The 14,226-nt window shown below is 40.5% G+C and overlaps 1 protein-coding gene across 1 annotated transcript in view; it reads right to left on the bottom strand.

Moving 5' to 3' along the window:
• The window catches only part of EEFSEC (eukaryotic elongation factor, selenocysteine-tRNA specific), a 121,571-nt gene that overhangs the window by 46,562 nt on the left and 60,783 nt on the right, over positions 1 to 14,226 (bottom strand). Inside the window, exon 5 of the mRNA XM_054280850.1 lies at positions 10,849 to 11,490. Within this exon, the coding sequence (XP_054136825.1) occupies positions 10,849 to 11,490 (642 nt within the window). The remainder of the gene's footprint in view (positions 1 to 10,848; positions 11,491 to 14,226) is intronic.

Genomic DNA, 14,226 nt, shown 5'->3' with positions numbered 1-14,226 from the left:
CAGTTTAAGTGCTGCATAAACAAAGGATTAGGGCAAGAAAAAGCTGAAGGCTCCTTGCATTTCTTGTTTATATTGTCATATGACCTAGTAGGAGTGGGAGAGGGCTGCCTCTCTGACTTTAATCCCCCATGGTGTACAGTGGCGTTTCAGTTCACTGACCTACATTACGATAATATTTTTTTAAATTTATGGGCAGAGGTGCAGTATCAAACTCACTTAAGGACGTTTAAAAAAGAAAAGGGGCAGGACAGGAAAAATACCCAGAAGAGAAATTTTCTGGCTGGTATAGCCTCCCCCTCTCACTTAGGTTAGATCAGCAGCTTAGAAAAGGATTTCAAGTTCAAAGGGAATGTCTCTGTTACTCTTGTTTTATGGCTTAGACCAGAGGACACAATAGCACTGAGTTTATGAAATATCCCTTCCCACTTGGCTTTTGTGTTTGCACAAAAAAAAGTAAACAGTGCTTTATAACTGTAGGTGAAGTATGTGCATCTCTGGCACATAACCCTTGTGCTGAAACCAAGAAGTTAGCATAAAAAAATAACCAACTTGCACTCCTCATCTCTTCAGTCCTTACCCTGCCTTAGACTGTTTGCAGAACCACAGTTCATGTTATGTGTTGGAATTCAGTGCAAGCCATAGTATTAATTCCAAGGAAAAACAACTCCAGGATGTCCCTTTGAGCAGGACAGCAAGTTCCACTGTCCAGCCTTTTAAACAACCCTCCTTTTTAGGATAATTCAAAAAGGACTGTCGCCTGAACACCCTCTCAAGCAATCCATTACCCATATTTTGAGAGCAAATAACTCTCATCTCTTAATGTATCTGTAGGGGAAAAAAAAGTGGATCAGAGCAGAAACACACAAGGAAACAAAGTGGTGCCAGTATGAGAGGGAAATAAGGAAAGGTTTAGGACAAAGTAAAAGCACTGAATATTAAATACTAGAAAAGATACTGAGAAAGAGAAGAAATAACCTTTTCTGATTTAATAAAAAGTTACATGAGTTTAAAAAGAAATTCTTTTAAAGGCCTAAGGATTATTCTGAGCAAACTCATAAAAGGTTAATTGGAACTAAAGCAGAAAAACAGGAGAGAAAAAAGAACAAAAAGAACCTGTGACTAATACTGAAAATACAAAGCATTTTTATTACTTTTTTGTACGTCAGAAAAAGTACACTTGAGACATCTTCATCATGATCAGTGGCAGCTCATTTATTTCTAGAAAACAGTTTCAAGCACTTTCCATTTCTGTGTCAGAAATGGGAATATTTTTGAGCCTGCAAATTCCTGTTCTCTTTTAAAACAAGGTTTCATGCATTGGGAAAATGATGGTACATGAGGCCTCAAAAAGGGGGAAGGAGAAAGGAACTGAGAGGATTGCACCAATGACCAAGTTTCCAGCTTTTTTGATTCTACAAAAACTTCTAGCTTATAGCTGGTTACTGAGAACTAGCTGAACAACTTGGTACAAAGAAACAATTATTTGGTCAGTCACAGCTTTTCCTCAAGACCTTAATTACAGCAGCATAAAGACTTTTCTTTCTGCAATTCCCTCTAGCACTAGAAGCCTTCAGCTTCACATCTCATTACTGCTCTTTTAATGGAAGCCATCACATTAACATCTCCACATATCCATTAACTTGGTTTTCAGATGTTTGTCCCATCTCTCACCAGCCTATGCTTCTTATATCCAAAAAATATTTTCTTTTCTCTCCCTTTCTGAGTAAAGGGACAATTGGGAGCATTTAACAAGCCCATAAAATGCCCTTCTCTTTGCTGAGCATTGTGCCACCAGTAGAGCCTGATAAAACCTTGCATGGCAGCAAAAAACCAGGAGTGCTGAGTACTGAATCAGGACAAAGAGTGAGAGGTGCACAACCAGACTGCTCTAGGTTCTAAAAGCTCTTACACCTCCCCAACAGCATTCTCCAGGCACATACAGAGTTTCAACAGGGCACTGTTCATTCATTAAGCACATTCATAGTGCAAGTTTCCTTCATCTCTGTTTAAAGCTTAGCAGGGTTGAATCCCAAAACAAACACAGGCATTGAATTCCTGACATGGTCTGAATGAAGACATTAGTTTTACCAAGTGAGAAGAAACTGGTTCATGTCATGATTTCATTTTTTAATAATCTATGCTGCATTCCCATTATGTGGAAAAAGCAACACTAACAGATATGAGAAAGTGGAGGCTCAAGAGTGTTACTACATCCTACACCATCCATCTCCAAAGCAGCCAGCCCTGGCCTGCTACACAGATTAAAAACTCTGTGATCCTTACTATCCAAGGATAAAAACCAAACCACAAGCTGTTCTCTAGACAAGATGGTATGTACAGGTCTTGACCTGGCTCTGTAAGCATGACACAGAGAGGAATGCCAAGCTGAGAATGTCTCCTCTTCCTGGAGAAGGTTCTGAGCAGCCAGGAGGGTTGCTGGTGGTACTCCCATGACTTAAAAACATACAGGCAATTTCTTAACTATTTTAAAGTATCTTTAGCTGTAGTGATCTCGGGTTCTTAAATCCTAAACATCCAAAAGGAGATGTCAGTGGGACATGGTGAGTTTCATTTGGAACATTGCACAGACCTGGCACATAGCAGGAGGTCAGCTACAGCCACATTAAGTTAAATTTCTAAAGGAAATTGCCCACAAATAGCTTGAGGAGGGCAGGGGGGAATGAAAAGCAGAGGATTACAGAATCCACACTGGAAGGACAAAACAATGACAGGACAGGTCAGGAAAGAGCTTGCCTGAAGCAAATGCTGCTGAGGAAGAAGAGAGAACTGTCTCTGACAGGCTTGCATTCCCCTCTCATGACATTCAAATGCCCTGAGTCTGTCCCATCCCCTGAGCATCTCCAACTCCAGAGTGTGGATCTGCTGCCCAGAGCCACCTCCTCAGCAGGTAACAGCTTCCTCCTGCCCAAAGCCACCTCCTCAGCAGGTAACAGCCTCCTTCTGCCCAAAGCCACCTCCTCAGCAGGTAACAGCCTCCTTCTGCCCAAAGCCACCTCCTCAGCAGGTAACAGCCTCCTCCTGCCCAAAGCCACCTCCTCAGCAGGTAACAGCTTCCTCCTGCCCAAAGCCACCTCCTCAGCAGGTAACAGCCTCCTTCTGCCCAAAGCCACCTCCTCAGCAGGTAACAGCCTCCTTCTGCCATTTGGCTGACGAGGTTTGTGCTACCAAGCCACACAAGCCTGTGCTGCACTGGATGTTTGCAACTGCAGCCCCAGTGAAGGTGCAAAGTACAGGGATGGCCAAGCTTCAGCAATACGGAGGTTTAATTTTACTTCATCTTTCGACTTTAAAAATACCTAGGAAATTAAATAACTTAGGTTTTATATGAAAGTAAGTTGCAGAATTGGGCACTTAAGAAGTTAAGAAATGCCAGATGTCCATACAATCTTATCCCTGTTGCTCTTTGATATGCTCCATGATATAGTCTTAACATCACCACATCCAAAAAAATTTCAGAGGAACCTGGCCTTATTAAGTGCACAGGGGAGCAGAATTAATGTTGCATAAGCAACTGTAAATCTGGTATTTCCTAACTTTCAAGTTCTTGATTTTGCAACCCAAGCAACATTCTTAATTTATTTTTGTATCCAGTAAATAAACCAGTGTATTAGTTGCCTTGCTGACAAACTGATTCCCCCACAGGTGACTGTTACACAACCTCAGAAAAATCAAGACCAGCTGTCCACACACTTGCAAGGCTCAAAAGCATGTCTGCATTTTAAATTTAATAATGTAAATAATAACCATAGGTGTTACTCAAAGCTTGCAAAATTCTACTACCCAGTCATGTGGAATAAGCCATTCTTTTGCTGGTGAGTGAACAAAACTTTTTTTTTTTTCCTATGGGTAAGAAGGCAGATTCTGCAACTTACCTGGTACACTTTTATGACAAATTTATTGTACTGTGTTAATCCACATGCTGCATTGGGAAATATCACCATCCTTTTCTCAGCACTGTTTAGCAGAAATGGTATTTCTGTTTAATGGGCAGTAAGCCCCCTCTTCTCCCTTCCCCCACTATGATTCTCAAACTCTTTTACTGAAAAACTAAACAAGAGCCAATAAACAAATGCATCTTTTCTATTCCTATTTAACAGTGCATTTTAACTAGTGAATGTGCTGTGCACTTTTATTCACCTGATTGCCTTCATCTCTGTATTATTACTGTATTTAGCATACCATCAGCAGCCAAGCAGAACCAAACAAACTCATGTTCAGACTTCAAAGTGGGAAAAACTAATTGTGGCGTCTGTGTGTTTACAGTAGGTGATGGAGTGACATCCACCACTTCTCCCAGCTGGAGTCACAGAGGGCTCTGCAGACAGCCCAGGTCACTGCTCGTACGTGCAGGCAGCACTCCATCAGATTTCAGAGTGGCCTTGTCACTCACAGGGTGCCCCATCAGTCTGCAAACCCCACCTCAGTCACCCAGAGAGCACCTGGCTGATGCAGGGTTTTACCTGCTATGCCCCTGGTACTGTCACTGCAGATGCAACATTAGCTCTAGTAAGACAACGAAACATCCTGTACCTCCAAATAAGTTAGATGGAAGAGTCTAACTATCCAAGGTGGTAAAATTTAATTATCTTCATTCATGGCAGCACCATGCAATCACTCAACAGAAAATTTAAGGAACAGTGTTTCTGTCACATGTACTTTGAAAACAGTCTAAAGGCACAACTGTGAAACAAATTCTGCTATTATGGATATCTGCAAAGGATTAAGTGGAAAAAGTACCAGTGTTGTTGATAAATGATCCACTACCCAGGAATCTTTCCAGACAGCAATACTCTGGTACTCCTATACTAACCTACTGCCTCCCCAAGCAAAGCTGTCCATCTCAGAACTGGTCTCATCCCTTAGATGAATCACATCAGATGTTCCTGTTCACTCCTGGGCAAGTCCATTTCTCCTCCTTTGCACACTCCTTCAGCAGTGGGGTAAAGTGTGTGGCTGAGCTACTACAAACCTGGCATGTGCTCCGTAACTAAAGGTGCTATTTCCACTCAAACATTGCTCATAGTTTTTAAAAACCCACCATTTCCAAAACTGCTGCTTTTGAAAATATCTCGTTCCCCAAGGACAGTCTGGGTCATTCCTGGTCATCTACAAATTTAATACCATTTTCTCACAGTTCCTGTAGTTGCTTACTGGCACTCATCTCCACAATATCCCATCCTTCTTCTGAGAGGCAGAAGGATCTGTGAAGTGATGGTGACAAAGACCTTCCCTTTGACCACTCAGGTAATCCACTTGCTCTGACAAAGCTCTTCCTATCCTGCTGGAAGAAGAGGAAAGAACTCAACACTTTTAAAAGATGCTGAAAGATAAGCTTTCTCTCTTCCATTCAGGCTTCAGAAGAGATGCACTGATAAAGATCTTGGTAACTCACCCTGCTTTCACTTCTTGCTCTTGCAACAATGTGTTTCTCCTTGGGGACACTTAGACCACACCAATATGCAAACAATTAGTAACATGCTGTTATTAAGCAACAGGCATCCCTAGAAATTAAGCATGCTGGCTACATGATGGCCTCAGCCCCCAGGAGAATGAGTACAAGAAAATTCACTATCCAGCAACCCCCAACACCAGTGAACAAAGTGGGATGAACAAAACCAGGACACCATGCACCGCGGTTAACACCAAGTAAAGCCCAAAGAGCAAGGCAAGTCATGAGAAAGAGACATTAAAAACTTTGAAATAGAGGGAATTAATGCTTCTAACTGATAATGTACCTTTATAAAGGACAAGCCCATTATGATAGGAAAGCATTCTGCTACACTTAAAACGGGAACCCATTCCAGCCAGCACATTTATATTTTTCACTACACAAGCCTGAAAGTGCAGAAGGTGCAGCTCACACTGCAAGACAGACTTTTCCTCCTCCTTTTGCTTCTGTCACAGAGCTTTGGATTTACGAGTACCCGTGACAATAGGACACTGTGGCAACCATCCTAAGATAAATCCTACTCATGCAAACATTTTCAAAACAGGCAGAATATCTGAGTCATGCAGGAAAGCATGATGCACTCCTACAGTTCACCTTTCAGTTGAAACTCTCTGCACTCAACCTGTACGTTCATGGAAGCCAAAGAGCAAATAATGTGACAAATATAAAGGATTTATTCCAGGAACTGAGTAAGTGCTTCATGAGTCAGACTGGAATGAACCTGCAAGGCTGCATAGAGGTTAAATTCAAAGAAGGTATTTCAGAGATGATGTTAGGATTAATACAAGTCTCTTTGCCCACAGAACAGTGAAGAGCTGAACACTGTCTCTGGAAGCACAAGACCAAGGACAACAGCTGCTGCTTAGCTTTGTCATTTGTCTCCAGCTCCAGAACAGCTGACCTGCTCCACGGCAGCAAGCCCTGCCAGTACTGAATGCCAAATCAGAGGGACAAAACCTCCCTCTCACTCATTTGCCCTTTTCCACCAGTATTCCCACATCACACTCCTTAGAGCTGCACTGGAGTTCACAATAGCACTCTCTTTTACCTTTTTATCAGTACAAGCCACTTGTTGCCAGCCCAGCTTTTTCCTATTGAAAGCACATTTGTCAGGCAGCCAAGGGTTTGCAAAAATAAAACATCCAGAGGGCGACAGTCTCTGCCTCCACACAACCACACCCGAAAGATGCTCCAGACAGAAACTTCCTCCCACTGAAGTTCTCCCCTCTCTCAAGTCCTCTCTACAACAGAAAGCTGGACTAGCATTTCACACTATTTTTGAAAGCATGAGTTTAAGCAAATATGAACCTCTACCACTTAGAACTCTTAGTCCTAATGAAATAGCCTATTTAGATTTTCCTTAAAACTCACCATACTTAAAGATAAAAAACCCCTCGTGGTCTAAAGTGAAATAGAGCATTCTCACATTTTCATAACAGCTCAGAAATATCAAATGGTATAATACCAGATAAAAGCCATTACTGCAGTAGAATCATGCAACATTTTCATAACCAAGATGAAAACCCAGCACCTCAATTTCATGGACTAAGCTGCACGTCAGACAACACTAACTTGTCATATAGTAATTTGCCATAGAGTGAAAAAAGTATCAGTATGAATACATATTGATAGTAATATATATTCCCCTTTATTCTGTTTCTCCTGCCAAAAAATCAGTAGATGAATAAACAAGGATGCACTGCAGACAGGTAAATACAAAGACTTTGATGAGCAGCAGTAGTCAAGTGTGATTCTTTCTCTCACAGAGCTCCACTCAATCTTGGCATTAGAGAAGATACCAAAAGGGAAAAGTGAGCAGTAAAAAATGCAATGACAGGGTACTTGAATTTTTGTAGAACATTTTCCACCACTTCAGCAGATGAGAAAAACCAGGAATCTCAGGCATGAAATTTCAATAAACTGTACTCCTCAAAGACTGTTTCCTAGCTTAAGTATGATTTTTAAAAAATACTGTGTAGTAAATGCCATAATTTTCCATGGATTTCATTTCTATGTGAAACAGGAAAAATGTCACCCTTTCTTGTAGAGAGACAAAAAATGTTGGAGAATTAATATTCTTGTTTTATTAAAAAAACCCAAAACCTTACAGTGCAGAAGGGTGCCACACACAAGGGGCACACAAGAAAAATACTGTGATGCTGAAACTTAATGAATTTACAGTTCTTGCTATTCCATCAGTGCTCTGAAAGTAATCAGAATAGGAACAAAAAGCCAAACCATAAATGCCTGATTTCTCCTGGGTAAACTGGTAGTTAAACTGCAGGGAATTTATTTTAATTCCAGCAGCAAGCAGGGGGGCTTGGGAGACCCCACATCAGATTAGCAGCAATGTTTTACAAACGGGCACTATTGAATTCCCCTGCATCCCAGTTTTAAGCACGTTTCTATGGTGAACCCGAGGAGGGACCTTACATGGCCCTGCCTCCCTCTCTCCCAGCCTTTCAGGAAGCTGTGAAGCTAATTTTCCCCTGCAGTATTCTCTGAAGGAAAAAGTTCACTTCTTGTGAAGGTAACATGTATTTTTTAATTATTATTATTATTTTATGCCTCCCCAGGGAAGGTGAGGAGGGGGGAGCTTCCTTGCTCAACAGAGAAAGAAATTTTCCTGTATCAGTGCCAAGAACAGACACCCTAAATCCAGCGATCCTAATCTCCAGCCATCCATCAGCAGCAGGGTGGGACCAGCTGATTCAAGTTTTCTATTAGCTGGTGACTTTGTGTACTAAAATAAGTCTCTGTACCACCCAATTGTTCCTGCTGCTGTGCTCTGCAAAGCACAGGCTCAGCCAGCAGCTCCCTCGGCCGTAAGCACTTCCCCAGCAGCGCCTTTATACCTGGCACAATCCTCTTCCCACCAACCTTTCCAAGTCCCTGAGCACTCCTGGGACCTCACACATGAGCCTTTCCTGCAGTGTTTGCTCCATCATCCCTTCAGCATGCACCAGGGAAAATGCCAGCTCCAAGTATGTGCAGTATCTACCACAGGAGGCAGAATGTGGGTACAAGCAATTGTCCCTTTACAGGACCCGTTGTATCACACACACAGTGATCAAGGCACATATATAGGGCACACTGTGGTACAAAGGCAGGATAAAATAATAAACCTCCCTGATCTACATTTTAAAAGGCACAGGAAGATAAAACAGTTCACTAACATAACCTAATAAATTATTCTGTTGGTCAAATATTAAATAAAGCGTGTTCGTTGGTTTTTGTTTGGGCCAGAAAATAAAGTATGTGTAATTGATGAATGTTATTCCATTATTTACACAGTAAAATCTAGAGCAGAATATATAAACCAGCACACAGTTTGAACATAACACTAAATAAAAAAAATTAAAATTGTATGACCAGGGCTAACAGCAAACTGTCAACCCCAACAGAAAACTCACACAATTGGGTACTCTGCAAGTTTTTAAGTGCCATAGATCAGTGCCAGGTACTGAGAACAAAAATAAAGAATGTGAGACCAGTTCACCTCAGTGAGAGAAAGGCATCTGTCTCCATGGCTCACACAAATTTCCATTCCCATTGTTATTGTAAGCCAGCTCTCACAGGATCCTGGCAGCATGGGCCATGCACAAATGCATCAATCTTGAGCCAAGATAAGGCAAAAGTTTCACGAGTTCACAAAGCTCCTGAGTGCCAGAGGAATGACAGACACACATATTTGGTCTAGAGCTTCTCTGCAGCTTAGAGCCCAGAACACTTTGGACTCCTGGTTCTAATTCAGCATCTCCATCAGCCAGAGAGAAAGGCAGCTGGACACGTCAAACCAAGCAGACAACACACCTGCTACCAAAATTGGGAAGAGTGACCGCAGATTTTGGGTGTTTCAGATAACTCATATAAACAAAGACAAAAATTCAGAAAGCTACAGACATCCCCCTCCTAACTACCTCCCTTTCTAGCAACAACATGGCATTCAAAAAACCAACACAATGCCATAGGTCTGCCGTTCCTTTAAAATAAAAGGCCTCCAAAATCAGAACTGAAAATTCAAAGGAGAAAGTCATATTTTCCCTTTTTTTAAGAGCTAAAAATTCAATAGAAAACTCAGGAGAAAAAAAGGAAGAAATCTGAATTAGCTATTTGATCAATTAATTTACTGAGGCATTTTGAAGAACCTCACTAATCATGTCCTAGCAGGGATCTTCCTACTATTAAATCAGTAAAGCAAACAAACAATATTCAAGGAGTCTGCATTATACATGGCAAACACAGTATCATATGCCAAGTGTTTAGTCTCCTATAGCAAATTAAGGAGAGATATTATGCAATCCTCAACTCAGCTTCATGGAATTTTGAAAAGAATGCTAAACATTTTGTTCAAACAATGAAGTTTTGAGTTAGGAAAATCAAAATTAAAAGAGCTCTTTGTCCAATGTTTAATAGATCATCTATCATACCAATATATCAACTAAACAAATGCTGACCTTTGCATCAACTCCGTTCACTAAGGGATAAACAATTAAGTTACTTATACATTGCACATCTCCACCTAAACCATTCATCATGAAAAATTCCGCTGTGCAATGTATCAACTAGTGATTCTCCACTGCTGACTGAAGGGTAACCAGCACCAAGGCCAAACCTATGCCAGCTAACACCAACCACTACAGACAGGGCATCTCTCCAATTCTGATGGCAGAGTACAAACAAATCCCCTTTAATTCTCACTGTAGCTGCTAACTCCTCCAGAAAGCATCTCTGTTTTCTCCTACACTGAGATGGGTCAATACAAGCACTCTAGCAGATGATGATGATAATTATTATTACTTGTGTGACATAGAAATAACATGCATTAGGCATGGCTGAAGTTCTCCATGTCATGAACCTGATTCCAACTTCAAGATGTTAACACTTGTAATGCATCCTGTAGGAAATTTCTTTCTGCCTACTAAAGTAAATGCTCTTATTTGTTAAAAAGTAAAGATACCAAAAAATAATTACTTGTGTTATTTGTGTTACTTAACCAAATGCTACTTTGTTTTCCACTGTCTTTATATTTTCAATGCACTGCAGACTGCGTAAAATACAACAATGGAAGTCTGGAAGTTTTGTCCCTTAGGAAGGTGCACAAAGCCACTGTCTGGGAGGAACAGACTGGTCAGACTCCAAAAGGATCAGTGCAAAAACAGCACTAAATTACTCACCACTGGATTACACTGAATAAACCAGTCACTTTAAACAGTGATTTCAGTTTGCAAGCAGACCAGATGTAATACACTGGGTAATACAAAAATTAGAAAAACCTGTGTAAGGGCTCTGGAACATAGCAGTGACAATGCTGCAGTCCACTAACATGTAAAGGAAAATTTTCCAATTCCCATATAAAGCACAGAGAGACATCTTACCCTTTCCACCTGTCCTTCTTTATGCTTCTGTTTGTAGACTTTCAGCTTTGGAAGGAAAGTCTCTGTGTAGTTCTTGTCTTCCATGCCTTGGAGCAGCACCCCGTGGAATGCCAGCCTGCAGGTATTGGCATGAATATCTGTATCCAGCTTGGAGCCAATCACAAGGCACAGTTTAGGACAAGTGACTGGTTTTTCAAACTCCAGCAAAGCCCACTGCTGTTTTGGGAGCTGAACTTCTCCTGCCTGGTCATTTTCTTTGTTCTCCTCTGAAGAAACCGAGTCTTTGGACAAATATTGCTCTTGATAAAGATAATCTTTTTCAAAATCAAACACATTTTCTTGAATTTCTTCATTGAAGTTAGCAGGGGCAGGACTGAAAAACATCACTCTTCCCATCACTGTCTCATGGCCGACCGTGATGTGGAACTTGGCCTTAGTCTGAAGAGCTCCTCGGAAATACTGAATTTTCTTCAAGGAAATGATGGCAGCGTGGATGGTGTGAAGTGAATCTGGGGTGCAAATCAGGCCTCGTTCCAGCAGCTTGGGATCAAACTGGGTCACACAGACACCCACTCTGTCACCCTGCATTGCATAAGTCACAGGAGTATGGAACATCTGCATGGACTTGACCTTCTTTGTCACCTATGGATGAAAGGGAAACAAAAAGAACGAAACAATTAATTGCACATGAGTGCATCATAAGCACTCATATGCTCATGTCACATGATATCTGCTTATATTGTGATGTACAGCCACATGACACCCTGCTGTCTTGCAAGACAACTGACCTTCTAGAAGAGTCCACAACTCAAAAAGTAGAAGAACTCCATCATTTAAAATTACTACCAGCTTATTATTCTTCTCTTCATGAGACTGAGGATTATCATGACCCCAACTGTTGATATTTACATCATCTGTGCTGCAGTACCCACAATACTATCTGCAAATAATCAGATATACCCACACTGGGGAATAGCTTAAATATACTTCCTTGAGCATCTGCAGCATCAAAAGTTTAGCACTACAATACCCATTCATGCACCTATGTGTCTGCTTTCCCACCCCTTCCATGAAAAACCTTTCACACACTTCTCTGGCATGGCTGAATAAACTGTAAAATGTGCAGAGCAAAAAAAAAAATGTATTTGCACAGCACCAAGCAAAATGAACTCATGAACCATCACTACAAAATCATCAGTAATACAAAAGCCCACCCATTCCTGGTCTATAATATTCCATAGACTAAAAAAGAAAAGCCTCAAAGCTTTCTTAGGAAGATTGGAATGTTCATGAACATACAGCTAGCACTGCTGTCACTAAAAGGTGGGGCTCCATATCTCAGGAATATAATAGGAAAAGTGAAACATCAATCACTACTTTTATTACAATTTCCCAGATGCTATCAAATTTTGGCCTTAATGAGCTTGCTATTGTATTACTTATTTCAAGGAGAGAAGAAGAATGAAATCAACTTTTAAAGATCAGTCTAGGCTCAGCTTGATCAGAGTAAACTGGTTTAGTTTAACAAGGATTCATTTTTGGTTTTTTCCTTTTTTTAGTTCAGCAAATCTTCACCCTTAGTAAGTACCCCCATCCCCTCAAGTTGAATGTAACCAAAAGTTTTTTCTGGCAATATGTTTATGGTGCCACCTGTTGTATTCCTACTAATGCTGGATGCTTCTATAGGTAACCCCTCTGCTTCAAGTCTCTACATCAGATAGCTTTTAATACTGAAATTATATCTTTGGCAATAAAAAAAATTATCTCCTAAATAAATATCATGTAATTGGACAAAAGTCATTAGTACAGAAAAGTAATACACAGCATTTTTGAAGGGCTGAAACCTTAACACTCAGATCCAAGAGCTCAAGTCTTCATAAGAATGCTCAATTCCAGAGATAATTTTTTTAGTATGCTTTTATCTACATGCAATAGATTATACTGTGAATGTGTATAGAACAACAACATTGCTAGATCTCAACTCTCAGCATAATTTCTTCTTCCATCTCCCTTTACTTATCATCAATTCTACAGCTCTCAAAAAGGTTCATGCCAAATGCTACTGTGCAACTCTCAGCATTCAAGCTTTTACTTTCTTGCTCAGCTGGAACGATTCTCAAATCAATCTCCAACCACCCCATGTCCCTTGGTAGCCCATCTTCTAATCCCAGCCCACTATTTATCTTCTAACTCCTGAAAAAAACCCACAAAATATGCAAGCACTGATGAGGAGAATTCCAAACCAAAGGACTGGACTCAGCAGAGCTGGGCTTCATCCTCAGATGTCACACAGCTTCAGAGCACAGCATTTAGGCTGGACAATTCAGACCAGTCCAGGCAACTTAATTATCTTCATCACAGAGCTCAGTAATTCATAATACTGAATGTATCAGCTTTTTTCTGCATGTTAGCTGCAACACAAGTGGAAACAAAATTATGTTTTTCACATTCTCCTTTTCCACAAAACCTGCTGCCCTGTATGGAGGACATCTCACTTAGCTCCAGATAATCTGTCTATGCCTATTCCCAACATCACCTGACCCAGAGGGGAACAAATTGCAGAAAATTAGACCAAAATAGAAGAGCAGATGAAAAGTCTATTGGCTGAACTAAAATCTTCAGTAACTGAAATATAAAGAAGTCTCCAAATAAGTCAGCAAAAAATGGTCACAGGCAATACACAGAAATCTCTCAAAAAAAATAGAAAATACAGCAGCTACATGCCTTCTGGAAAACAACAAAAATCTTGCATTCCTTTTGGAAATCATAATTATACAAATAACAATACCCATGAGTTTCACCACTATGAATATTGTTTGGGTTCCCTGATCCTCTGGCTGCTAACCAAAACCAAAAGAAACACCCTGTTACAGATTATAATGTCATTACTACAACATTTTTCAAATCAAATGCCACATCAATGCCTGAATTCTTGAAGAATCCACAAAATATTATGAGAAAGGAGATCAAGAGGTATGTTCATGTAAGTGAAAATACTCTCTAAAAATACTAAAAATGCCTGAACCAAAATAGTTTGTCAAGATACTAACTAATGTCAAAACAGACTTAAGAGGCCATTGTAAATCCTTGGTAGTTTCAGTTTCAAGCATTTTTGTACTCAAATAAACATTCATTACCCCTTTAGTTAAACCTCCTCAACAATACGAACCATACAGATACATTGGAGAGAAACAATTTGGCATTTACCTCCAGCTTTCTACTGACTTCCAAGTTTGTATTTTAAAGGCCGGAAGTAGAGGGGCTTGAATCAAACCTTTCCCAAACCCTTCCTTCTTTCACCCACTACCCCTCCCTCTCCAGTTTCAACCATTTTTATAGTTGCCTCAGTCTTATATAGGACTTCAAGAAGAAAAAATG

The sequence above is a fragment of the Melozone crissalis genome, unplaced genomic scaffold, assembly GCF_028551555.1.
Source record: "Melozone crissalis strain CALT ecotype California unplaced genomic scaffold, PUWL_Pcris_2 ptg000029l_1, whole genome shotgun sequence".
NCBI classification, from domain to species: domain Eukaryota; kingdom Metazoa; phylum Chordata; class Aves; order Passeriformes; family Passerellidae; genus Melozone; species Melozone crissalis.
This window is presented reverse-complemented; position numbering and strand designations above follow the sequence as displayed.